The 27,662-nt window shown below is 38.9% G+C and overlaps 3 protein-coding genes across 3 annotated transcripts; 2 read left to right on the top strand and 1 right to left on the bottom strand.

The window, feature by feature from the left end:
* The first annotated feature begins 21,150 nt into the window (after positions 1 to 21,150).
* On the top strand, positions 21,151 to 22,953 carry LOC139777761 (uncharacterized). Its single transcript, XM_071715360.1, has 6 exons — positions 21,151 to 21,238; positions 21,497 to 21,565; positions 21,723 to 21,797; positions 21,901 to 22,157; positions 22,274 to 22,412; positions 22,772 to 22,953. The coding sequence occupies exons 1-6, from the start codon at positions 21,151 to 21,153 to the stop codon at positions 22,951 to 22,953; spliced, it is 810 nt and encodes a 269-aa protein (XP_071571461.1).
* Positions 22,954 to 23,683: 730 nt separating this feature from the next.
* Positions 23,684 to 25,295, bottom strand: LOC139777766 (putative nuclease HARBI1). The gene is made up of 4 exons (XM_071715366.1): positions 25,048 to 25,295; positions 24,739 to 24,879; positions 24,386 to 24,653; positions 23,684 to 24,268 (listed from the first exon to the last, which is right to left on the bottom strand). The coding sequence occupies exons 1-4, from the start codon at positions 25,293 to 25,295 to the stop codon at positions 23,732 to 23,734; spliced, it is 1,194 nt and encodes a 397-aa protein (XP_071571467.1). The 3' UTR covers positions 23,684 to 23,731.
* Positions 25,296 to 25,319: 24 nt separating this feature from the next.
* On the top strand, positions 25,320 to 27,219 carry LOC139777760 (uncharacterized). The gene is made up of 4 exons (XM_071715359.1): positions 25,320 to 25,473; positions 25,535 to 26,034; positions 26,600 to 26,713; positions 26,806 to 27,219. The coding sequence occupies exons 1-4, from the start codon at positions 25,320 to 25,322 to the stop codon at positions 27,217 to 27,219; spliced, it is 1,182 nt and encodes a 393-aa protein (XP_071571460.1).
* Positions 27,220 to 27,662: the final 443 nt, after the last annotated feature.

Here is a 27,662-nt window from a genome sequence, read left to right as displayed (position 1 = left end):
TGAAGAGCACCTCCGATTACTGGCCGAGGTGTTCCGCCGCCTCAGGGAAGCTAAGCTCCGCCTAAATCCGGAAAAGTGCCATTTCTGCCGAGACCAACTCCGATACTTGGGCCACATCGTGGATCGCTACGGCCTCCAAACCGACCCGGACAAGGTGAGCGCCGTGGCCCGATGGCCGGCGCCGACCACCGTACGCAAGGTACGCCAATTCTTGGGCATGGCCTCCTGGTACCGGCGATTCGTCGCAAACTTCTTGACGGTGGCCACCCCGCTCACCCGCCTGACAAAGAAGGGAGTAAAGTGGTAGGGATGTGCGATACTGTATCGATATTGCGAATATCGATACTTTGTAGCTAAAATATCGATATTTTGTATCGATATTTCAGCCAACGATATTTACATGTATCGATACTAGATCCCGAATATCGAATAGTTATTTGCTTCGCAATCGACGCATCTGCCATCTGCGCCTACGTCGCCTACGTCGTTCATTGCCATCAGCCATACTGCCATATTTGCTCAACGTGCGCGGACGTATTTTGCCGGAAGAAAAATTTATTAGACATTAAAATATTGCGATAAATATTAAGGTTCCTATCTCTAGGTTCGTGCCTTCGCTCGCGTCTCGCGGAACTTGCGCCGCGTCAACTTGCGTGCAGTCTGCAGCGTGTACCCGCGTTGACCGTTATCCGTCTCCGTCGCGCAATTCGACTGTCTGCATTGATTTCGATGAAGAAAAAGAAGTCGTTGAGTGCCATAGCTGTGTGCCGAGATATCAGTCACTTCGGTGCAATCAGCTACCACCGAGAACCTCTCCCGGCGGGCGTCTTTGTCTATGCAGACATTTATTCTGCAATTCTTGAGAATTTCAAGTGTTCCAATTGTTTATCTACCAGGTGAGTAGAGTACAAATTGAATAATATGCATGATTGATTTTTTTTTGCTTTCTCATAGAGGAAGCTTTGTTTTCGTATATAAACCTTATATTTCGTATAAAGTTGGGTCTAATCAACCGAATTAAAAAGAATTTATATGTTAAATAGGGGTAGAAGAGACCAAAGATATCAGTCACTTCCGTGCAATCAGCTACCACCGAGAGCCTCTCCCGGCGGGCGTCTTTGTCTATGCAGACATTTATTCTGCAATTCTTGAGAATTTCAAGTGTTCCAATTGTTTACCAGGTGAGTAGAGTACAAATTGAATAATATGCATGATTGATTTTTTTTGCTTTCTCATAGAGGAAGCTTTGTTTTCGTATATAAACCTTATATTTTGTATAAAGTTGGGTCTAATCAACCGAATTAAAAAGAATTTATATGTTAAATAGGGGTAGAAGAGACCAAAGAAAGAATTGTTTTTTGAGTTTTTGATGCTAATATGTTCAGTGTTCTAAAACGTCGAAAAATTGCATTTAAAAAAATGTCCGTATGTGTGTGTATGTGCGAATTTAATGTCCGTGGTTGCTCTAACTTTTGTAAATTTTGAAATATTGGGCTATTTCTAATTTTATTATATTCTTCAGTCCTTTCTACCCCTATTTCATATATAATTCTTTAAAATTTGGCGAAGATTGATGAAGGAGTTTCCGATTTCTGCTCAAAAAATTACATGTATAAGTTGTATATGTAATTTTATATAGAGTATCATTAAAAAAAGGTTGGTATTTTGAATTTGGCGATAATCGGTAAAAGGATTCTTTCTTTATAAAATTTTGAATTTTTTGAGGATCGGTGAAGGAGTTACCGATTTTTGCCTAAAAAGTGGACAAGTTATACATGTAATATCTCTATATATAGAGTATTATTAAAGGGAGGTTGTTCTGAGTTTGGGGAGGATCGGTGAGAGGGTTACCAATTCCTGCTTTAAAAATGTGTAATGATTTTTGCTTAAGAAATGTGCAAGTTACTTGATGGATAAAATATCACTTAAAAAAGGTATTGAATTGGCGAGGATCGGTGAAGGTTACCGATTTTTGCTTAAAAAGTTACATGTATAAGATATGTACATGTAATTTTGTATAAAGTATCATTAAAAGAAAGTTGGTATTAAATTTGGCGATAATCGGTAAAAAGGTTCTTTCTTTATACAAAACTGAATTTTTGAAAAATGTCTGGTAGCTTTAACTTCCGCAAATTTTGATATCGTGTTATTTCTAATTCTGTTATATTCTTCAGTTTTTTCTTGAATTTGGTGAGGATCGGTGAAGGAATTACCAATTTCTGCTTAAAAAGTGTATAAGATGTACATGTAATTTTATATAGAGTATTATTAAAAGAAGGTTGGTATTGAACAAAATGGAAATAAGATATATCCGCAATTAGTAGGGATCTTTTTAGTAAAAACATTAATTATTTAATTGATTTTTGTAAGAGTATAACAGATATTAGTTGCAATAAAGTTTTATCACAATAAAAAAGAGTGTGCAAGTAGAAACTTGCACATTGTTTCCTCATAGTTTTTAAGTGTGCAAGTAGAAACCTGCACATTGCTTCCTCTATGAGGAAGCCAAATTAATAAATATCTACTAGTAATTATGCATTAAAAAACAGGCTTTCTCATAGAGGAAGCAATGTCCAGGTTTCTACTTGGACACTTAAAAACTATGAGGAAGCAATGTGCAAGTTTTTACTTGCACACTTTTTTACTGAGATATCTCATACTTTCATTCGTGAGTTTTCATTATTTCTGAGTGTTTTTGTTTTTAATAATTTTACAGACGTGCATGATTGCTACGTCAAAATTAAGTTAACCGTATAAGTAATTAAGTGTGGGAAGTAGAGAAAGAGAGCTATCGTCAGTATCGTCCACGTTATCCAGCACTTAACCCAAAACTTCGTCTTCGTTGACATTCTACAAAAGTACGCATGCATAACACACTATTCTTTATTTCTTTAAATATTGTTATATCCATTTAACTTTCACTAATAACATTATCTATAGTATTGAATATTTTTATTGTGTTCTATCACTGAAAAGATAAACACGAATTTTTCAATTTTACATTTCACAGTGTCTCGTCCCAAAAGCGACATTTGGAGGTCTTTCATAAAATGTACTGAAGGCGGAATATGTTCAACTTGCTTGAAGACTGTAAAAACTGCGGGAAACACCACGAATTTACGTTTTCATCTTAAACGCTCACATCCTGATATTTTGAAAATGCAGCTTCAGAAAGAAAATACCCCTCCTGGAGATAAAGTAGCATCAAAAAGAAAAAAAAATAATACGGTAATATAACACATTTTGTATAAAAGATTATTCAAATTTTGACGTATCATGCATAATGATGTGTTTTGGTACAATTAGAGAGCCTCTAGGAGAGACTGGAGAGAGAGAGAGGCGCCAACGGATTGATGTGACCAGCCCTCCGTAATTGGCTGGCAACAATATGTAGTAAGATGTAGTAACACATTGCGAGATTGCGACGCCAATGCAGAAGAGCACAGAAGAGATCTAACTTCTCTTCACCTCGCAATCTTGCAATGTCCACCTTACTACATATTGTTGCCAGCCAATCACGGAGGGCTGGTCACATGACCTGTTGACGCCTCTCTCTCCTAGAGGCTCTTTAGGTAGAATCAGATCAATTCCCCCTTTAGTAGTAGAATTACTATTACATTGATCAATCAAATAGAACTTTTGTACAATTTGTTTGATCACTATCTTGTGATTATAAAATTAAACAATATTGTAAGTATATTTTTTATTATGTTGATTTTAGTCTCAAGAACATACCGAGACGGACGACGAGCTCGAGATCGTAGATGATCCTGATTCTCAAACGACTCGATCATCGACCACTTCAATATATTCAGAGATTTCAAAGGCATCAACATCTTCCTTTGTGTCAAAGACTCCAAAAAAGACGAAACAATCTAGGATTGACGTGGCTTTTCAAAAACAGAAATTATTTATGGGTATGCAGTTTTTATTAGTAAATATTTTAACGATGTCGTTTAAGGCTCCTGGGTAGTCACCGCAGCCATATTGAATTCTTGCTATCGAGGCAAGAAATAACCCCTATTTTGTTTTGCGTTTTATTCCGAAATAAAAAGACATTTCAATAAAAAAATCACTATAGATCGTTTCAGAACACTTCTAAAATTGTCCGGAACCTATCCTTTTCTCTCGACAATAAACAAACAGCCATAAAACGAAGCCTAAACATACGGAAAAACAAGCCGTTTGACGACTATCGAAAGGAGTGGAGAATGTTCCTTCCGCATATGTATTTCTTGCAAATCTTACTTTTCGGACAATTTTACGAGTTTCACGAATACGTTAAACGTTATAGCACAAGTACAGAGTAAATAATAAAGAAATTAAACGCGAAACAAAATAGGTTGTCAACATGTTACAGAGAACAGAATTCTCCATTGGAGAGAGTTCTTATTTCTACCGCGACGGTACGTCGCCGTCAACGCGGAGTTCTCGGCTCAGGGACCAGGAGCCTTAAAATATTTTTTATTTATTATTACCCAGTGAAATTCGGTATATCGATTAATTATTATATATGTATATGGGATTTTGTAACCATTTTTCATCTTAAATGACAGTTGATACACCTTGTAAAACAAAGGATGAAATGATGTCGCAACATAACGCTAATGTGCAAGAAAGCGACAGTATCCCATTATTGGAATTAGATGATATAAGCCCTATTAAATCGCACAACAATACCGACGGAAATAAACAGCTAAATAAAAGTCCATCGATGATCTTTACACCAATTACTTCCAGTTTAAAGAAGAAACTGATGATGAAACATACTCTACTTGCATCTTATACAGTCAAGAATAATAAAAAGATATCCTCAAGTATAGATAAACATAAGGCAGCTAATATAATGCCCGTAAAACGTTTAAATTTTTCATTATGTCCTTCGCCTAAACATACTTCTACGCAAATGGAAAATGTTAAAACATTAAAAGATAAAGTTAACATAAGTTCTAAGAAAGGACATTTCAGAGCATCAGCTTAACATGCGATGTAAAGCTGACAGAGCAAAGTTAAACGGCTGGGATTGTTGGGAATGCAGAGAAGTAAGAACAATATTAACAATATAGTTACGGGATATAAATAAATAAATATAAATAAATATAAATAAAAAATATAAATATAAATAAAATAAATATAAATATGAATAAGTAAATATATTTTTCTCATAAAAAAGTAATTTATAATACTTGATTTTTAGTATTACAAGAGTCTGTCATTATCAAACGAAAAACTACAAAAACGAAAGAATCAATGCTCGCGACATCGACACAAATATGAGCGACCAAATACACCAGACGGTATAATATTTTATTTTATTATAACTTTTTTATAATATATAACTTTTTACATAATATATATAAAAAAATTTTAAAGGCTTTTGGGATCCGGTGTTTCCTGAGACATCAAGCATTGACAGACTATTTGATTTTTAAGGATTTATTGCGACTCATGGTACAGAAACATTATCATAATATGACGTGTACAATCCTTTGATTACTCATTTTGACATCATTTTGACTAGATTGTTTTCACTGGGTACATTAAATATAGATATTTTTATTTTTATTCTACTTATCTAAGTGTATATTCACCATGCAGAATATATTTTTTTGCAATACACTTTTCAATTTTAATCTCTCCTTTTAATTAGTTGCGTTTGATTCTAAATATCAAAGTAAACTACGTTTCTAACAATTTTAGTTATAAATTTTTATTTCTCTTCTAGACGGGGGATCGAAGGCTGCTGATATTACCAATAAACTCCTATATATGATCGCAAAGGATAATTTGCCGTTTTCTACGGTGGAAAAGGAAGGCTTCCGAACATTCATGCGATGCGCCTCACCATTGTACAAAATTCCTTGTAGGACAACAATAACGACTCTTATGGAGGGAAAGTATGAGTTTTTATCAGACATGATCAAAACTCGTCTTTCGGAAGTTCGATATTTATCCCTCACTACCGACATATGGACGGACACGCTGAACACCAAAAGTTTTTTGGGCGTAACAGCTTATTATGTATCTAGCGAACAGCATAAATCTGTTACAATCGGTGTGACCGAACTGGCAGAGAGACACATAGCTGAAAATATTGAAACTTGGCTATTGCAGATTATTGCAGACTGGCGAATAAATAAAGAAAATATAGCCATAGTGGTGGCTGACAACGCAGCTAACATGAAAAAAGCGATCCAGGATGCATTTGGCGTCGAAAAATATTTGGCATGTTTTGCTCATTCGCTAAATTTAGTACCAGGAAATATTATTAAGGATGACCCTATTGTAATCTCATTATGCAAAAAGATCAAAACAATCGTAACGTATTTCAAGCATTCAGTGCCCGCTGCAGATGAATTACGGAGGAAATCAACCCTTAAATTGATCCAGAACGTAGATACGCGATGGAATTCAACGAAGAACATGCTTGACCGATTTATCGAATTGGCTGATATAATCAGTCCAATTTTATTACAATCACCATCAGCACCACCAATGCTAAGTGCTTCGGAATTGCAGACGACAAAAGAGTTCGCAGAATTATTGAAACCATTTGAAGATGCGACACATATTATATGCGGCGAAACTTACCTGACCGCAAGTAAAGCTATACCTATTGTACATACTATTAAAAACAAATTGGCATCGTCAAACCCGAGTACAGAAATAGGTAAACATTTCAAACAAGAATTAACGAAACAGTTAATGAAACGATTTGAGCATATAGAAAAGAATACGCCTTTAGCCATAGCCACTATTTGCGATCCAAGATTCAAAAATATTCACTTCTTTGATAAAATTGCGTGTTCTCGTGCTATAGACAAAATCACAAGAATGATTAATGCGACTAGACAACAATCATATGGTCAAAACGTGTGTGCTGGATTGTCCACTGCCAAACGAGACGACTTTTGGGCGTTTCATGACAGTCTTGTGACTGACAATCAATCGAGACGGATTGCCAATCGTGACAATAATGCGATGCCCGATGACCTCAGATATTACTTGAATCAAGCACCGATTACTCTGGAAGAGGATCCACTGAAATACTGGAGCAAGCACCCACATTCGGCACTACAAGACATAGCGATGAAATACTTGAGTATTATCGCCACTTCCGTTCCCAGCGAACGATTATTTTCCAAAGCTGGAAATATAATGACTGACAATAGGAGTAGATTAACAGGTAACCATTTACAACATTTACTATTTTTGAATTCCCTCCCAATAGAAGATTGGTTCATGTAAGTTATAAAGTTACTGTTCTTGCCTTTCGGGACGCGTCCTTCTAATAGACGATAATGCGAGAGAGGCATTAGACGGAGGGAATTCGATTGTTTAAACATAAGGTAAAATATGTCAAGGATAAAGCAGGTATCTGGGAGATTGTGTGTTCGTCGGTAATATAGAGATCGGTAGATGGCGACCGTGGTAGCTAACGCTACCGCTTCACCTGAGTTGAATAAGCGCGCGTGCGGCAAGCCGCGTGGCTGCCGGAAGTCAAAAGCGTTCGAGGTGGCGTGGCAGCGCAGGTTCGGGCGTGCGTGTACGTGCCTGCGAGGCCACGAGCGGCATTCGTGTCCGGGCAATCCGAGAAGTCACATCGTCAGTAGAGTCGAGTCGCTTTGTGATTTTGAGACCGGTCGCTAAGTAGTAAGCGAACCACGTCTTTGCAATACGATCCTGTTTCTCTGTTACAAACGAGAATTATAAGTAATAACCTCCTGCACAGTTTTAAAGGAAGGATCGTTTCGTATTTCGACGACATAAAGAACGAATCGCCGGATTCACTAGAGAAAGAGAATACCGTCACGAACGCCCGTCGCAGTTCCAAAAGGGCGGCGGCCATTACTATCGAATCGAGAAAGATCTATCGGGATCTAGAGATGCCTTGAGAGGGTATTACAAAGTATTGGGTCGTGATGACCACTATTCAAAGAACGTAAGCGTGACGAGTCATCAATTCAGGTAACATTTTCATTCTCAGTTTACATTGAGAACGGAAACTTAGTTTTCGTGAAGCTCGCTAGATCTACATCTAGTACAGGAAAAAGGACGCAATATCCTTTTTATTATTCAGACGTTCGAGTCAATGGAAAGCTCGCTAGATCTACATCTAGTACCGGAAAAAGGACGCAATATCCTTTTTATTATTCAGACGTTCGAGTCAATGGAAAGCTCGCTAGATCTACATCTAGTACCGGAAAAAGGACGCAATATCCTTTTTATCAATTCAGACGTTCGAGTCAATGGAAACAAGGATTTCTTCCTTGATGAAATAAAGTCGGCCATTCAATTTTGTCATTGTGCAACGGTAACGATACTGAGCTCAGTAAATCTACAAGTATTTATAACATTCTTTGTCGTTTGATTGCTACGTGATTAACGGTCATTTATCCTAAATTCAACTATCTGATCGAACTTTCGTTTCATAACAACTGCGTATTGAACCTTTCGTTCCATAATAACGATGTATTGAATTCTGTTCCTCAAAGGACAATTTGGTCAAGCGTTTTGTCTTGTAAATATTTCAATTTATAGTATTTTTAAGCGATTAGATAATAAGGTATCCGGTTACGTGTTGTTGCGTAATTTCACTGGCGTTCTTTTCCTTATAAGGAACGATAAGCCCGGATACATTCTAGCGAGCGACAATTATATTCCTTCAAACAAGAATTGGTGTGTCAATATTGATAAACAAGGATTCTTTATTGAGTAGATTTGATGAAGCATTGAGATTACTTTCTGTACTTCTCATAATATCATATTTTCGTTAATATTCTGATTAATCCTTGGAATTCGAAGATCGTAGTCTTCTGAGAGATATGCTTTTGAACAATTAAATTGACACATTGATTCTATACATATTATTTCATATATATATTCATTTATACCTTGAGTGTTATATTATTGCATATGATGTGTAATGGTTTTTTCATACTTGATAAACGAGGTCCTTCTCTTGATATGAAGCACATGGTTGATGAATTACAATTGAAAAGTAATTAAATAAAGTATTAAACGTCTCAACTCAATAAATGTGGATTCGCGAAATAAGAATCATTTACTGAAATAGATCTTCAATAGACGACAAAGACGTTACAGAATATCAAGTCGAGGATCTTTATTACTAATCTTATTTATGTTACAATATAATCAAAGCTTGAATTATATCATTCATTCGATCACCACATTCTGTATACCTTCGATAGCTAAATATAGCAATATTGATCTCTTGCGAACACGCAGTCTCCAAAATATAGTCCATCAAAAGCAGTTTTCTTTCTTTTGCTACTTCCTCATCAAATTCTTACGATCTAACTTCTGAGCGAGTTAGTACACTTTAAACACGATGATAGACCAAAGAGTACAAAGTGGCTCATCTGACGTCTCTGGAAACGATACTGCGTTTGACGAGAGATTATAGGATTATGCTTCATAATTTTGAAGAGAGATTTACTACTTATTTCAGCTATTTTTATATCACTTTTATAGAATAACAATGCATTCTTAAATTCTCAAATCTTTTATTTTATTCTACGTAGGTTCATAAAGGATCTCGCACCAAACCACGGAGGGGTGGATCCCGGTCAGGTTGGCTGGAAATTTGGTGTGATGTTCATGACGTTCTGATGAGGGGTGACCGTGGGCGCGGGGTCCAGGGGTGGACAGTTTTCGGGTTGCGGAGCGTCGAGCATCGGAGGGGTGAGTTCATCGGCTCATGGTGCTCCTTTCGTGGTTTGGTGCGGGATCCTTTCGCGCATCAAAGTCTCTCTATTTTGCGAGTTGTAACTATTGCATAAGAACATTTCGTAATATCATTACACGAATTGGCGGATGTTTCATAAAGGCAATACCTGAGCGAATGTACAATTCGAGCACTTTGCCAGCAAATGTCAAATTGCGTTACGTGAACTTTGTTGCGCATAATATATGTATGTATTCTTTGACGAAAGTGGAAGAGTACGAGCGCTAATTGCGATGTTTACCACTTGTAGCAAATTTTCGCACTATTAAAAACTGTTTTTTTTTAGAATTTAGAAACAAAATTCTTCCACTGGAGCGCATAATATAATATCGCTAACTTTTTTTTTTAAATCGAGCGGTATACCTGCGATATACCCGTAAATTCAGCCTTGTTTTGTGTGTTTATATTAAACTGTATACTCCGTCGAAACCAGTGGATAACTTATTTTATTTACATAATATATATTTATTTATCGGCGCAACGTTATATTTGTATAATGTGTTACAGCAGTTATTATATTTGGTCATAGTTTTGGACATTGCGTGAGCGCGGAATTGTGTATATTTATTAAAGCGGGGCAGCGAATACACTCCGGTACATGGGTATACTTGTCGTAAGAGTATTAAAGTTTAATGCTGGGTCTACAATGCGAGTCGCAAAGTCGTGAGTCGCAAGAATTGACCAATCACAGTCGAATTTGAGGAGAATAATCGACTGTGATTGGTCAATTCTTGCGACTCACGACTTTGCGACTCGCATTGTAGACCCACCATAAAGGTCGGCTATCAGTATAAGTGCAGGATTAAAATTAGCGTATCGAACTGGAAGCTTGCGATTGTAAGACGATTTCATGTTCGCCGTGATAGGGAATTTTTACGGGGTTTAATAATTAATGGGCAGATTCTCTTCGCTAAGAAAAAATAATAATAAAAAAAGAAAAAAGGAAAGAAATGTAGCAACTGGCTGTGGTGCGAGTTTCTCTTACAATTGTAAAATGAACGAAGACGACGCATTGTAAATCGCTCGTTTCGATTATGCAACGGTCGCCCTACTCGCTGTTTATAATCAATGATTTAAATTATTAAGAATTCTGTGTACAAGGAAAGGAGGATTCTGTATAAAGACGCGAGAGATCCGCTAATTTTATATGGTGAAGATTGGCAACAATCATGTAAATAAATATACACATGTCGCAAAAGCTGTCGCTTTCCTTTCATTTTACGTAACCGATCCCTTCCTGCGAACGCGGAAAGAGACATAAAAGAGATAAAATCCAAATTCCATCGCCAATATCAATTATTTTGTTCAATAAATTCCTCTCTTTTGTATTTATTACGTGGTTATTTCCAAAGAGAATTAGATAGAGTGGAAGGTACGCGTATACAACGATCAATGCCATCTACCGAGTCTGATGCCCAACTACTTAACCACTTTTGCTCAAATTGACCAATATTATATATTATATAACCAATAAATATAAGTGAATACACGTGAATATTCCGTATATGTACATACGTGACGTGAAGGAGGAAGTTCCTTTCATTTAAAGAAGAAGAGAAAGTCAGATTTCGCGCAATATCGGGAGTAGGGGGTATTTAGTTGGGCATCAGACTCGCGAGAGGGCACTGAAGGCTGTATACGCAAAAATACACTACGCTCTTATGGGACCTTCCACTCTATCTAATTCTCTTTGGTTATTTCCTTTCGATATTTACTGTATCGATACTCTACGGTCGATATTTTTGGTGTATCAATACTTTGTTCTACGATACGTATCGATACGATATATCAATACTTTCCTTTCGATACGACATCCCTATAAAGTGGACTTGGGATCCGGACGAAGAGAGCGCTTTCGAGCGCCTGAAGGAGACGTTGACCTCCGCCCCAGTACTAGCCTGCCCGGATTTTGATCGCCGTTTCATACTCCAAACGGACGCTAGCTCTCACGGGTTCGGAGCCGTGCTGACCCAGCACCAGGAAGACGGGGAACGGGTCGTGGCGTATGCCAGCCAAACACTAAACGGCGCAGAGAGAAATTACAGCGCCACGGAACTCGAATGCCTCGCGATCGTATGGGGCATCCGGAAGATGCGAGGGTATCTCGAAGGATACTCCTTCACGGTGGTAACCGACCACCAGTCCCTCCGGTGGTTGCAACGCTTAGAAGAACCCACCGGCCGGCTGGACCGGTGGCTGTTCGAACTACAGCAGTACGACTTCGACGTACGATATCGGAAGGGCAGCCTCAACAAGGTCGCCGACGCGCTCTCACGCCAGCCAGAGGTGTGTGGAGCTCAGGCCGCTCCGGAGTGCCGGTGGTATCGGCGGATCCTGACCGGAGCAAGGCAAAGCCCCACCGAGTTTCCAGACTACAGTATTCAAGACGGCCGGCTGTTTCGTCACATCCTGCACGATGTGGACTTCCGGGAGGTCGACCCGGCGGACCAGTGGAAACGCTGCATCCCAAAGGAGGAACGGGCTCAGATTATGCGAAGGCACCACGAAGACTCCACGGCGGGCCACTTCGGGGTCGCCAAGACTATCGCTCGCATGGCCAGACTGTTCTATTGGCCGAGGATGTTCCAGGACATCACCCGGTATGTCCGCCAGTGCCCGACCTGCCTGGAGCACAAGGCACCCACCGTCAAGCCAGCCGGAAACCTCCATACGGCGCCCGTCACCCAGCCCTGGCAGCAAGTGACCCTGGATCTCGTCGGCCTTTTGCCACGGTCTACCCAGGGCCACGCCTGGCTACTGGTAATGCAGGACCGATTCACGAAGTGGGTGGAGCTCAAGCCCCTACGCCGAGCCACCGCTCCTGCCGTTACCAAAGCGATTCTCGACCGGGTCATTTACCAGCACGGATGCCCCGACCAGATCATTTCCGACAACGGAACCCAGTTAAAATCGGCTCAACTCGAGAGCGTCCTACGGGCATTCCGGATCGAGCACCGAACTACCCCCGTAAGGGCGCCTCACTGCAATCCGGTCGAGCGCACCAACCGGACGCTAAAGACCATGGTCGCCCAGTATGTCGGGAGAAACCACCGGCACTGGGACGAGCATCTTTCACCGCTGCAGTTCGCTTACAACACCGCTCGGCACGAGGCCACCGGGTACACCCCGGCATACCTCAACCACGGCCGAGAACTCGCCCTCCCACACCCGGAGGACCGCCGCCACGCGGCAAATACGGCTCCCCACCAGACTCGCCGCCGGCTGGAGGAAGCCTACGAGGTGGTACGGGTCAACCTGGCCCGAGCCTTCCAACGGCAAGAAGCCCATTATAACCTGAGGCGACGGGATTGGAGACCCCGCGTCGGGGACCTGGTTTGAAAGAGGGAGTATCCGCTCTCAAAGAAAGCTATGGGGTTTAACGCCAAGTTAGCCCCCCGCTATACCGGCCCTCTAGAGGTAAGGAAAATTATCTCACCCGTCATAGTTGACTTGCGCGACCCCCGGGGACGTTGGCACAGACACGTGCACGTGCAAGATCTGAAAAGCGCGCCGAAACCTCACGCCTTGTGCGTACGTAAACACCGCCGGACGTCCTCGTGTGCGTAAACACCGCCCAAAGCGTTTTCGCGAACAATGGCACCCGCATTCCTGAGTCGGAAAACGCGCAAAAAGAAAAAGAAAAGATGCATACGTTCGCGACCGGTATAAAAGCTCGCGGCGCGGAAGGCTTTTCAGTTGTTCCAACATAGCGAGCCCGTTAACATGGATCAACGCGCGAAACTCCAGGAGCTTTTCGGGGACATCGACGACCTCGACGATTTATGGGAGGAACCGATCGACGCCGGGCCGACCACCAGCCTAGCGGACGCCCCCCGCCGCCAGGCCCCCAGTGTGGGGACTCGAATTCAGCGGGGTGACGCCGAGACTCGTCGACGCGCCGCCATCTTCCTCAAGGAGGTGCCGGTCCATCCGACCAGGCGTCCACCAGCCGCCCGCGTGCGGGCGAACCTGCGGCCCGCAGAACGGTCACAGAACGCCGACCGACCGCCAGTCAGGTCGCCCTCCGGCCAGCCGTCCGCGACCCCGCCCGGCCGCCAGGCCGCCCGACCGGCCGCAACCACGGCCGCACGGGAAAACCAGCGCCAAGACGGCCACCGAACATCGCCGAAACCCGAGAACCGACGGCCCAAAACCCCGCCACCCCACCAGTGTGCGCCGCCACCACACCGGCCCTTGCCCCCCCAACAACGACCCGACCCCCTAACCGACCAGGCCCCTGCCCACCCCCGACCACCACGACGGCCCGAGCCTCAGGAGCCTCCCCCCTCGACGACCTGCTCTGGATCCAGCTGCCGACCGGCGAGAGAGTAGCCGTGCCCCGATCCGCCGTCGTCCGTAACAGGAAGTTTCGAGCCCGCGCCAGTGGATTAGAGGATAAGAGGATAAATAAATAAGCGAGTAAAACGATACCTATGTCTGCGTATTTCCTCTCCTAACGAGGGGGGGGGGGTGATGTGACGATACGCGTATTCGTCACTAGCGCTACGGCCCTGACAGCCATCTAACACGTGCCCAGCGTCGCGGCGCACGTGTTCCTGTGCCCGGGCGGTGGGGCAGCCCCCACCGCTCTCACTCGGGGTATAAATAGGGGACTCGAGCCGACTCGAGTCACCAGTCCTGTCCAGCTCCTGCTCCCGACACGACCACTCTCCGAGACCGCTTAACCAGGTTGGGTGCCCCCAACCTAGTTCTCCGTGCAGAGAACGGGTGCCCCCGTTCTCACCTGGGTGCCCCCAGAGTACGGGCCTCCCCAGCCGGGTGCCCCCGGTTGGTTTACCTGCCCTCTCCTGCCTCTGGGTCGGGCGCCCCCGACCCTTTCCGCCGTACGAAAGACGGGTGCCCCCGTCTTCAAGCCGGGTGCCCCCGGTGTACGGGCCGCTCGCTCGGGTGCCCCCGGTGTACGGGCCGCTCGCTCGGGTGCCCCCGGTGTACGGGCCGCTCGCTCGGGTGCCCCCGAGTGAGCTCCTGGCCACCTGACCGTCCGCATAAGGCAACCGTGCCTCCGCGAATCCGTCCGCGTAGTTATAAGTCTAGCGATAAGTACTTGTCCGCGAATTCGAGGCAACCGCGCCTCCGTCTCTTGTCCGCGAATTCAAGGCAACCGCGCCTCCGTCTCTTGTCCGCAAGTTCAAGGCAACCGCGCCTCCGTCTCTTGTCCGCGAATTCACCCCGCACACGTACACAGCGGCTCAGCAGAGCAACACACACCCACGCACATACACTCACACCCTCCATCATTTTGTATTGCCAAATAGAGAACAAGCAATAAAGATTTGTGAAACCAACCAGTGTCTCCACGTTTTCTCATCCTGGCCCGGCGAGCTAATCCGTGCGGGAAAACGCGACCGTTACACTGTATTGATATACTGTATCTCAAGTGCATCATTTTAATCTAAAAAAAAAATTGAAATTTTTATTTTAGAAAATATTTTAATGATTATGGTTATTGAATTATAAATACAGGTTCAAGGTCGTTCTAATAATTTTTGTTTCCTCAAAGAAGAAGCTTTGTTTCCGAAAACCTCGTATATGGACCTTTGATCACGTATAAAGCTAGGTCTAATCAACCAAATCTTAAAGAATTATATATGAAATAGGGATAAAAAAGACTAAAGAATTGCCAATATTCTAATATTTTTACCCTTACCTTTACCCTACACCTCAAGTCTCAACTAATTCTCACTTTTCAAAAATTGGTGTTTGTTGACAATTTAATATTAATTATTGGCAACTTTTCTAATTTTATTATATTCTTTAATCTTTTGTAATCCAGGTTACTTCTTTCATTTTTTTTCTTTTCATTGATCTTTCGTAAGTTTTTTAGTTTTCTTTGCTTTTTTATTTTGTTTTTTTTCTTGTTTTCATATTACAGCAACATAATTATTAACATAAAATAGTATGGCTTCTTCATAGAGGAAGTTTTATGAGGGAAACACAATTATGAGGAAGCAATGTGCAAATTTTTAATTTGCATACTTTCAAGAAACTTGGAAGGAAATAGATCTAGTACATCAAAAACTTGCACATGTAATGATTAGGAAACAATACGCAATTTTTTAATTTGCACATTTTTAAGTTATATTTAAGTAGTATATTTCTCATACTTAAATTTTAAGTTTTTAAAACTAAAAAATAAGTCCTAAAAAATTGTTTTTACCAAAACCTCGATGTACAAAAACGTAAACAAAAGTTAGTAGACGTTACGAGGAAGTGCGTGACAAGCGGTCATATTTTCTTTATTCGTTAGTTTAACAAATTGATCAGAATCGTAATCCAGGTCACTTCTTTTACTTTTTTTTCTTGATCTTTCGTAGGTTTTTTAGTTTTCTTTGCTTTTTTCTTTTGTTTTTTTTCTTGCTCTTTGCTTTCGGATCGTTTGCTTTATGAGTCTTGTTTTCTGTTAAAACTTGCATACACAAGTCATCTTCTTGCAATGGAGATTGCTTATGTATTAGTTAAGAAGTACCAGGTTCACTACAAATAGTATCTTGTAAAGGAGCATTAACAGTCGTTTCACTTCTCATTTTTTTGGGGGTACTGGTTTTAGCTGGTGATGCCGCACGCTTTAGTTCTGTAAAAATACATTGTCAAACATTGATAAAAATTAAGTAAATAAAGAACAATTTTGTTTCAAAAATAATGTTTTTTACCTTTAGGAAATAATCGTTTCTTTGTTTTCAACGTATGAAGTTCCTCTTTAAAAAGGAATATATCAGTTTTTAAGTTGTTGTTTTCTAATTGTAGTTTATTGTTTTCATCTTTTAAATACTGAATTTTCTGTTCTACAGCAATTGGAATTTCAAACGGTTTTTCATAAGTTTTTTCAAATGCTATACTATCACGATTTAAAGTTTCCAATTTATTCTTAATTATATCGACATCGTCCATTTTAGATGTTCTATTTACAGCAGATGGAATTTTAGAAAATTTGTTTTGGTTTCTTTTAAATATTATAGCGTCACGATTAGTAGTTTTCAATTTCTCATTGATTATATTTTCATCATCCTCTTCCGATGTCCTCTCATTATTGAATTCCTTGAAAGTTCATGATTTTTAAAAAACTTAGAGCATCATAAAACTTGTTTTATAATAAGTTTCCAATTAAAAAATAAGCATTTTAAAAAATAAATAATATTTATATTTAAAACAGAAAAAATATTACTTTTGAAGATTGCATACGTTCACATTATAATTAATTTCAGTTTATATTTATTTAAAATAAAACTTATATTTTCACACGGAGAAAATTCTTTAGCTAATGTTGCTGAACTATTAAGTAAAATCGGCTTAAAATGTCGAGCAACACTAGTTAAATAAAATTTACTTAACAGGATCTTGTTTCATATAGATCTGTAATTACCAATTGGCCAATCTTATAGAATCTGTATAAAACGTCTTATTTAAATGTAGTGGTGTAAAAAGTAGCTTCCATATAATCAATTCTTTAATCTTCTTGAATTTGCATAAAAATCTATTGTAAGAAATAAAATGTATCACTTATATTACGAGAATTTCAACTATAACTTATTATTTTTATTATTTTTGCATGTAATGTTACACATAATTTTTTTTAAATGTTGATAAAAAAAGAGTAAGTTATAGTTGCAATTTATTTTATTTCTTACATTTAATTGATTTTTTTATTCAGTTTCAGGTAGATCAAAAAATCCAATTAAGGATAAAGATTTTATTTATTTACTATTAAAATTAACAATTTGGATATTATCAATTGTGTAAGTGTTATATAAATAAAAAAAATAAAAGTATAACAATTATAATTATAATTAAAATCAGCAATTAAATATTTGTAAAACATTATTACAATAACAAGATTGAAATATTACCGTTTCTTTTTGAGTTTTATTAGGCTCTGGATTTTCTTTATCTAATATTATTTGTACGGCATCACTGTAACCCAGTTTTTTAAAGACATAGCGTCGTTTGTTATGTTTCAAGTCCTCTTCATTAGCAGTAAAGAATGAAATACTAGTAAAAACCTAATAAAATTACGTCATTTACCGAAAGCATGAAACACTTATTAGCACGCGGGACGGCGTGATCGATAACTCCGTGCGGATCAAATCCGTGCCACAAAACTGACAGCAGGCACGTAGAAGTCAGCCTCGCGGCCCGATTACATCGAGAATATGTTCGATCCTTTACAGAGATAAATGATAACATCTATTTTGAGAACACCATTTTAATGTAAACCAAAAAAATACAACGTAAAAAGAGAATTTATACTTTAGCCTGCTCTGTAGTCATTTTTTTAATAACACCGCTAAATAAAAATCAAATTCTCTCCCCATTATTCAGGTAAACAAAAACAAATTTTACACAAAATATTTATTACTTACTAACTTCATGTGCGCTTCTACAATCCAACTTCTTTTTATTTTTATGTAACGGCACCCGATCCCTTCACTGGGATCGATAATATAGCCAGCGACAAACTGGAATCGATAATATAGCCGACGACAAACTGATTGATTCAATACACACTCGATACTATATTGAATGCTCTTAAACGTAATGTCGGGGTGCGTTCCATTACTCGCATGATGCGCTTAATGCACCACTTATCCTTATTGCTCACCAAGTTAAACAAGGATAAGTGATGCATTATGCACATCATGCGAGTAACGAAACGCGCCCTAGAAATGCAAAGCCGATGCTACGCGGTAACGCGCAAAACCAAAAATTTAACGGCTGATACAACACGACTGCGCTTAGGATCCTTGCAATCCTTCAAAATCGACGCGCCACGAGAGCGACTAGCAACGCAATCCAACGAAAAACAAATGTTTACTGATTCGGTCCACTAGCTATTTATTTGTCGATCCACAAAAACCCTTATATTATTGAACCGATTAAACGAGATAGAACACGTGCTCGGCTGCGCTTTTCCAGGCGGAAACGAGAAACAAAACACGTAATAGAGCGGACAAATGTATAAAGTGGGGACAGTTAAACCCCAGACACACACACAATGCGAGATGCGAGGCGATATAGGCGATACCTAGCATACTAGCGACAGCGACATGCGCATGCTCCGTGGCCGCACGCGCATGTGACCACGGAACATGCGTATGTCGCTAGTACATATGCTAGGTAGTCGCTACATCTCGTCGGTATCTGAATTAATAGTCGATCGTCAACTTTAACGAATATCTCGCTTCGCGAGGCAGAGCGACACTTTTTTCTACCAGATTCTTTCGTTTCGTGCAAAAACACATCGATTGAGCATATATTCATCGATATTTGAGGTGAGGCTCCCTAAACTGAATAATTACCGAGTTTTGGAATGTAGCCCAACGGACTTTTTAAAGGCTGCTCATGCGTAAGCTTTTGCCTGCTGTAACTTTTAACGACAAAGTCATTATTCACTCTTACCGTTTACTGTGTATTTTGTTTGTGCTTCTCTTGTTGTTAAAATTATATTAATAATATATATATATATATATATATCATGGGGAGGTGTATCTCACAATTATCTTGAAGATAAATTTCAAAAAGTCCCAAGAACGAGCCAATACAGGAGAAATCATACAGAATACAAATTAAATGTTCAAAGCAGTGATGACAGTGTCAAAGATGCTCAATGGCGTGTCTCGCGCCAAGTACGCGCGGAGCGAGACGCACCGTGACTCTTTTACGCGAACGCACGAGTTGCGAGTACCCGAGATTTTGAGATCTCAATAACGAGTGAACGGATCAAGTTCTAAGTAGGCTTGATCGATAGCTTGGGTTGATTTACGCATAAGAGTGTTTTTATTTTTTCGCTACGTGCCCTACGAGCGGAGATATTACGATGCAAAGTCCGAAATGGTAAATTTTACAATTAAGATACGTCGTCGTCGTCGTCGTACGTACGGTTGCTTTTTTCCTCGATAGATGGCATTTGAGAACTTGTCGAGCGTTCCCCCGGGTCCCCTCCATGACAGTGTTGCTACACTGAAAAGAGACAGCATATACGCGTACGTGCGTGTTCGTCGCTCAGTGCGTTCGCACGGACAACGCGCTGTCACAGTGTCACTTCGGCTACAATCAACGTGACGCTACAAATGCTTTGGAGCGTTCTTCTTCTCCTTCTTTCTTCATTGAAAGAAAAGAGAAGAGGAATGCTTTGAAGCATTTGTAGCGTCACGTTGACCGTAGCCCTCGTCACTTATCAGTTATCAGTTATTATAACGTAGAAAACATATCGCGTTCGCGCGTAATAACACCGTGGTCTCTCATCGTTAAATACTACGATCGGATCGTTTAATTCCGAATATCGGTCGCGCAAGGATCGAAGTGTCACGAAATTAGAATGGGTCTCACAAGAGACGAAACATAAGCGGGTCGGATTTATTATCAGTGTAGTGACAGTCGTGATCGTCCCAGATATACCTCGACGCGAAGAACTCGTCGGATCCCTGCCAGGTTTGTCAATATTAATCTTCCATATTAAACTCTTTACGGTCAAATTGCAAGAGTATCCTTTTCTAAAAAAGAGATGTGAAGTTTATTGTTGTCGCTTTTCCGCGATGCCGATTGGTTCTCTTGCTGCGCTTACTTCATTTGCAGCTGTCATTGTATATTTTGACAGTTGTGTGTATCAAGGAGTTAATAGTGTAATAGTGTAATAGCATAATGTTAAAGCTAAATAGCGCGCGCGAAGCGCCCGTCTGTAGTGTCTAGTTGTTTAATAAAAAGGAAAGTCCATTTTCGATAATAATGTAACTGTTGGATGGTAATGGTAAATGTTGCGTTGGCAGCACTTGCGTGTTCCTAAAAGCGGCGCTCCCTGTTTTACCTCTTACGTTTTACGGCGTCCGCGTTCGCGCCAAATTCTCCTCAGCGTGCAAGCCCGCAAGCGTAGTGCATATATAAGCGTTCTTTTTGTACTTGAGTTTCTTTTGACATTAAACGCAACGTTAAAACGTTAGTGTGACTTTATTCTGCGCAACATACCCTGTTATATTTTATCAGGTTATGGGCCCAGTCCTATCGGTTTTGGTCGTAAGAGAGTGCGAATATCGTCGCTTTTGAGGTTATTGGAAGCGTGAGTCGACGAAAACGACGCGGCAAGTACAGAGAGAAAAGACGGGCAAGAGAGATGGATACGGCAAATACTGGGTGCGGTCCACTTGATGCTATAAATGTTTTGGAGCGTTCAGAGTACGGTCCAGTTGACGCTTCAAAACACTCCAGCCATATGTATGACGTCACGAATACGTCACGGATTTTCGCTCCCAGCTCGCTCCCAATGCCTCAGCCCAGAGAGGTAGTATGATTGAAGCGTTACGTTTGAATGCGTAAAGCGCGGTAAATAGTGAAAGTAATCTTGTGTGATCAATTTTATTAAGATCAATTTTTGTGTGTTAAACATCAACAAAATGAAAACAATTAAGTTGTACGATCCTGAAACGGACAATACTTATATTCTAGAAGTGACTGAAGAAGAGGCCGAAAGAGCTAACGATGGTAAGAGTTACATAACCTATACTTCTGTTGTCATTATAGGCCGATTTCATCGGCTCTAATTAAACTAATTGGCGATTAACTTAAGAGAATTATCCAATAATTGTTGATTATTAAAAATATAAATAACAGCTGTTGGATAATTCTCTTAAGTGCATGGCCGATTAGTTAATTAATTGATGAAACTGGGCCTATATTCTTTTTTATAATAATTTCAAAGATGAAAGTTTTTTTATATTTGCATCTCTTTTTCTTAAATAGATCTGCTGTTTGCGACACAACTATTAAAACAGAGACTGCGGGACCAAACGCAGTCGACTGCTGAAACAAGTAATAATCCAAGTATTACACTCTTTTAAATTCTGTTATTAAACACAGTATTTATAAACTTTACATTAACTATTTTTATAGTAGAAATATATTTAATATTTTAATACATTATGATTTATTACACACATACATATACTTTTTTTTATTCAATTTGCAGCATGTTCTTCGAATAGCACATGCCATGACAAAGAAGAAAAAATGCAAGAATCCTTTGATAATTCTGAAGAGAAAGGTATATATTATTATATTGTAAAATATAAAGAAAGATAAATTTATATAAGTATATTTTAACACTACTTTAGGATAAATGTATATTGAAGGTATATTATTTTCAGATAGTTTCCGTTGGCCACACGAAGCAGTTCTTCTGCTTCTTGAAGTTTTTAAAGAACGTGAGAATAAACTTACATCTGGTAAAATGTCTGTGAAAAAGTTTTGGGACATGGTTGCCTCTGTGTTACGTGAAAAAGACTATAATGTTACCGGCTCGCAATGCAAGAGTAAAATGACAGGATTAAAAAATACATATAAGAGCGTAAAGGACCACAACGCGAAAAGTGGCAATAATAAACGAACATGGCGATATTTTGACGTAAATATAATGAATAAATTTTATATGAAACGGTTTTTTTTACTAAAATATTTATATTACATTTATTGTATAAAATTATTACTTTTTTTTAAATTAATATTTCTTAAATATTGTAGATTATGGACGAACAGTTTAATAAAAAACCATGGGTAGCTCCAATTCGTACATTAGATAGCAATAATCCAACTATTACTTCTAATGATAATAACAGCGATATAAAAAACGTTGCATGCGAAAGTAAAGTGCCTTGTAAGCGTAAGTATTATTAATTTCTTCTACTTATGTACATTTTATGTGTATGTGTTATTACACAACTAATGTATATGCGTACGTCTCCATTAATTACATTAATTTATATATTGAATTACTGTAATATTATATATTTATAAACATAGTACATAATATATATTATGGTCTGTAATAGCTTTGAAATTAGAAGCAGTATTAATACATAAAAATGCATTTTGTTAGTTACCGCTAGTACTAAAACTGTATAGTCCACGTTATATGTATACTATAAACTTTTAGTACTATTTAACACTGTTTAATAGCGGTAAAATAACGAAACGCAGTTACTATATGTTATTGCATCACAAGATATATTATGATTACAGGCAAAAACAATGTCAACAATTTAGAAAAGTTACTTGAGGACAATATGATTGAACGTAAAAGAATGCATACAGAAGCAATGTCACGTCAAGATGACCTGTTGGGTATTCTACGACAATTAGTTGCGAAAAATAATAATACGGATAAAAATACGGATAATACTACGGATATGGAGAAAAAATAATAATATTGAAAAAAATAACAATATGAATAATATGGATTAATTGTTATTTTTAAAAGTTCTGTGATATTATATATATAATATTTCTTATGATTCTTTATCATTTTAATATCATCACAGATTTCTTTTTCTAAGTGCAAAAATGTGTTCGTAAGTTTATTTATTTTAATGCACTATCAAAGATAATAACTTCTTTATAAATAATATCGCAGTTTTTATTTTTTTATCTACTACCAAAAATAATTTTAATAGAAACGAAAAATAGTTGAGGAAACATAATATGAATTAATTGTTTTTTTTAAGAGTTCTGTGATATTATATATATTTTTTAGGATTCTATCATTTTAATATCATCAAAGATTATTTTTTTATAAGTGCAAAAATATGTTCCTAAGTTTCTTTTCTTTTAATGCACTACCAAAGATGATAACTTTTTTATGAATAATATCGCAGCTATTATTTTTGTATTTACCAAAAATAATTTTAAGAGAATTATTAAAATGTTTTTCAGTTTTTGTTTTTTTAATTAAAAGTAATATAAATATTTTTATTTTTAGACATATAGATTTGCTTCCTACAAAAAGACTGTTAATGTAGACTGAATAATATAGACTACTTAATATTTATGTCATCGAAATAAAATTGTTCGTACATATAATATATAGTATATTTATTTACTTGTGTATTTATATTATAATACATTTGTAAAATGGTATAATTTCCATATACATTATAAATAAATATATAAGCATTTCTTATATCTTTCTTAAATGTATATTTCTTACGCATTTCTCATACGAAGATTTGCACATATATTGTTTCTCTTTAATTCTGCAATGTATCTATTATTATCATTAATTCTTTCTTCTCGCAATATAACTTCTTCTCTATCTACAATAAATATCTCTTCTAACTCTAGTTCATCCTTCTGCAGTAAACAAATATTGTGCAATACACAGCATGCCAATATGTCATAAGGAACAAACTCTATGTCATTTACTGCTAAAACGTGTAAAAGACTCCTCCAGCGTCCTTTCAAAAGAGCAAACGCTCTTTCAATGACCATTCTAGCAGAAGAATGACAAAAATTGTAATTTTTTTGTTGCTGTGTAAGATGACCGTTACCAACGTAGGGGACCAAAAGATGTTGATGTAATGTGTAAGCTGCATCTCCAATTATATGTGTATCATTTGGGAACTTGTTGGCATCATTGATGTATTCCTGGAGAGATGATAAACGGAACACACGAGCGTCATGAACCGAACCTACGTTTCCGACATAAATGTGTGTGAATAGTCTTGCGTGATCACAAACAGCCTACAAAAAATGCAAGAGACTTTATTTATTATCAATAAATGACTAATTCTTAGCAAGCATTAAATTATTGATACAGAAAGAAACGCAAATAATTATATAACAATATTATAAAATTACTTGGAGATGAATTGAATGACGTCCTTTACGATTTACGTAGGCTTCTGGATTTTCTGTGGGTGCAGGAATATTTATGTGACTGCCATCTATGGCACCAATAACATTAGGAAAGCCACTCGGACGAGAGAAATTATATATAATATCTTGTATTTTATTTTCTGTAGGCCATGTTATATATCTTGGTGATAATTCACACAGTGCCTTAGCAACACGACGCACTGCTCTTACACCTGTAGCTTTGCCAACACCAAATCGTTCAATTATTGATCTACACAAAATATTTGTCCATAGAATTACAGTAATTAAAATGTAATAGTATTCATACTTAACAATAATAAACATTATACTCTTACCTATATGAATCTGGAGTTGCAAATCGCCATAGACTTAACAGAAATTGTTTGTTCGCAGGTATCATTTCATTACCATCTGATGTACGACAAAGTTTATCTCCAATTTCATTCAAAATGTATTCAAATGTTGAAGGCTTCATCCTGATTATTAAACAATTCACATTACAATCGAAATAGAATTAAATCATAATCTCAAACACACACAACACACGCGTGCACACACATTTATTTGCATAGAATTATATATATAATTATATATATTTATATATTACTATAAAAAAATTACAAATTAGCAATAATTATACATACCGAAAATGCATTTTAAAATATTCACTGCTAAGTGATGGAATTACATGTTCCACGTAACCTCCAATTTTCGGAATACGGACACGATCTTTTGGAAGTAAGATGCCCACCACAATGTCCACTTCTTCATCATCGTAAAGATGATTGGTATAGTCTAAAAAAGTTTTTACGGTGTATATTATAAGAGCATCCATGATCTCTCTAACTCGTTCAGGCTGCGTTCCGTATTCTGCTGCGGTCCATTTGCACATACGTGATGTAAACTTCGCTTCAGAATGGTCCACTTGCACAGCGTTTATAACATTGGTAGCACTAATGGACCGGGTTTATGGGAGCATAGAAAGCGAAAGTATTTGGAGCGTTTGAAGCTTGAACTGGACCGCACCCACTGTCACGAATTTAAAGTTAACCGGAGGAGAAAATTGGGCCGTATGGAAGTTCCAGACTGAGGTCGTATTAAAAGGAAGAGGACTTCATGATATTGTGACAGGGCAGAGTTTAGAGCCGGAGGCAGCAGGAGAGAAGGCAGAGTGGCTGAAAAGGGACGCAAAGGCACAGGGGATCCTGGTTACGAGAATTGAGCAAGGGCCGCTTACACATTTGCTGTCATGTACCAGTTCGAAGGAGATGTGGTCAAAATTAAAGTCCGTGTACGATAAAGAGTCGGTAGTCAGCGTGCATTTGTTGCAACAGAAGTTTTTCATGTGCGAGTATAAAGATGAATCCATGTCGGTTTTTTTATCGAAGCTCGAAGAAATACGGACAAAACTTAAGCAGGCCGGGGAGCCTATCTCAGATAAGATGCTTATGACCAAGATATTAATGTCGCTACCAGAACCTTACAAGCATTTTCGATCAGCGTGGGAATCAGTTCCACTAGAGAAGCAGACAACAGAGGAGCTTACATCGAGGTTATTAATTGAAGAGAAAAGGGTGAGCTCGAGCGAAGGTGAAGCAGTAGCCTTGGCGGGAACTAGTAGCAGCAGGAGTGTAAAAAAGAAGATGAAATGCTTCGCATGTGGAAAAGAAGGGCATCTAGCAAAGTTTTGTACCAGTAAAGTAAAAGAATCGAGGAGCTGTTATTACTGCAAGAAAAAAGGGCATATCGCAGAAAATTGCTTCTTAAAAAGGAAGAAGGAAAGTGAAGAAAAGAAGAAAGACAAGAAAGAAGAAAAGAAGGAAGAAAAGAAGGAAGAAAAGAAGGAAGAAGTGAATGCCTTTGTGGAAACCAGTGCTCAGAAAAATGACTCAATGAAGAATGTTTAGTACATGGACACCGGCGCGAGTGAGCATATGTGCGGAAACAGAAAGCTGTTTAAATCATTAAGTGAGAGACAATGCTGCAGTAAAGTGAGAGTCGGTGATGGAAACTTGCTAGAAGTAAAGGGAATAGGTACTGTGGTGTTAAATGCGTGGAACGGTCAGAGGTACATAAAGACAGTTTTATCCGGCGTATTGTATGTTCCTGACTTAAAATTCAACCTGTTCTTAGCTGGTTACGTGTTAGATAAGGGCTATTTTTTGGTGTCAAACAATGAACTATGCGAGTTTCTAGACGGTCATGGTGAAGTACGTGCAATGGCGAAACGCGAAAATAGACTGTTTAGGATGGTCTTTATGCCAGAAGAAGAAACTGAAACGCACTCAGCAGGCTTTGAAGATAAACGAGGTATGGAACGCGGCACATTTGACGTCTCGGAATGTTATTTGAGTAAGAAGATTGAGAACTTATCTGTGTGGCATAAAAGATTTTGTCATCAGAACTTGGAGCATGTAAAAAGTGTTTTATTGAGAGGTAACATTAAGTTCTTTGACGACAGCGCCAGTTTTGTTTGCGAGAAGTGTTTGGCAGGTAAACAACACAGAACACCGTTTCCATTGAGCAGTTCGCGAGCAACTGAAAGACTTGAGTTGGTGCATGCCGATGTCTGCGGACCTATGGAGCAAAATTCCCTGGGTGGAGCAAGGTATTTTTTACTATTGAAAGACGATTATTCATCGTATAAGAGTGTATTCTTTATCAAGAACAAGAGCGATGTAAAGGCATGTATAGAAAAGTTTATAGCGCGCGCGGAAAGAGAAACCGGATGTAAATTGAAAGTTTTAAGGACGGACAACGGGCTCGAGTTTGTCAATTCGGAGTTAAAAGCTATGTGTTGGAGAGTCGAGGTATAGTCCACCAAAGAAGTGTTGTGTACACCCCGCAGCAAAATGATCGAGCAGAGAGGGAGATGCGAACGTTAATGGAGGCTGCTCGTGCAATGATTGATGGAATGCATAAGAAGTTTTGGGCGGAGGCCGTGAACACGGCTGTGTACACGATAAACAGGACAGGTCCAAGTCCAGTGAAGGGACTAACACCTTATGAAGTATACCATAAGAGCAGCTCAGCCTTGGAGTTGTTTAGAGATTTCGGATCGCAGGTGTCTGTGCACATACCAAAGGAAAAACGCCTTAAATGGGACCCTAAAAATGTTAAAGGTTTTTTGATTGGCTACGGAGAAGATATAAAAAGACACCGAATCTACTTCCCGAAGAATAATAAAGTAGAGATACACCGAGATGTAATTTTTCTACCGCAGAAGATGGCAGAGCTAGACGAAGAAAAGCAAGAAGAA

The sequence above is a fragment of the Temnothorax nylanderi genome, unplaced genomic scaffold (genome assembly GCF_030848795.1).
Source record: "Temnothorax nylanderi isolate EJ_2023f unplaced genomic scaffold, tnyl_v1.0 TNYL_tig0161_pilon, whole genome shotgun sequence".
Taxonomy (NCBI): domain Eukaryota; kingdom Metazoa; phylum Arthropoda; class Insecta; order Hymenoptera; family Formicidae; genus Temnothorax; species Temnothorax nylanderi.
This window is presented reverse-complemented; position numbering and strand designations above follow the sequence as displayed.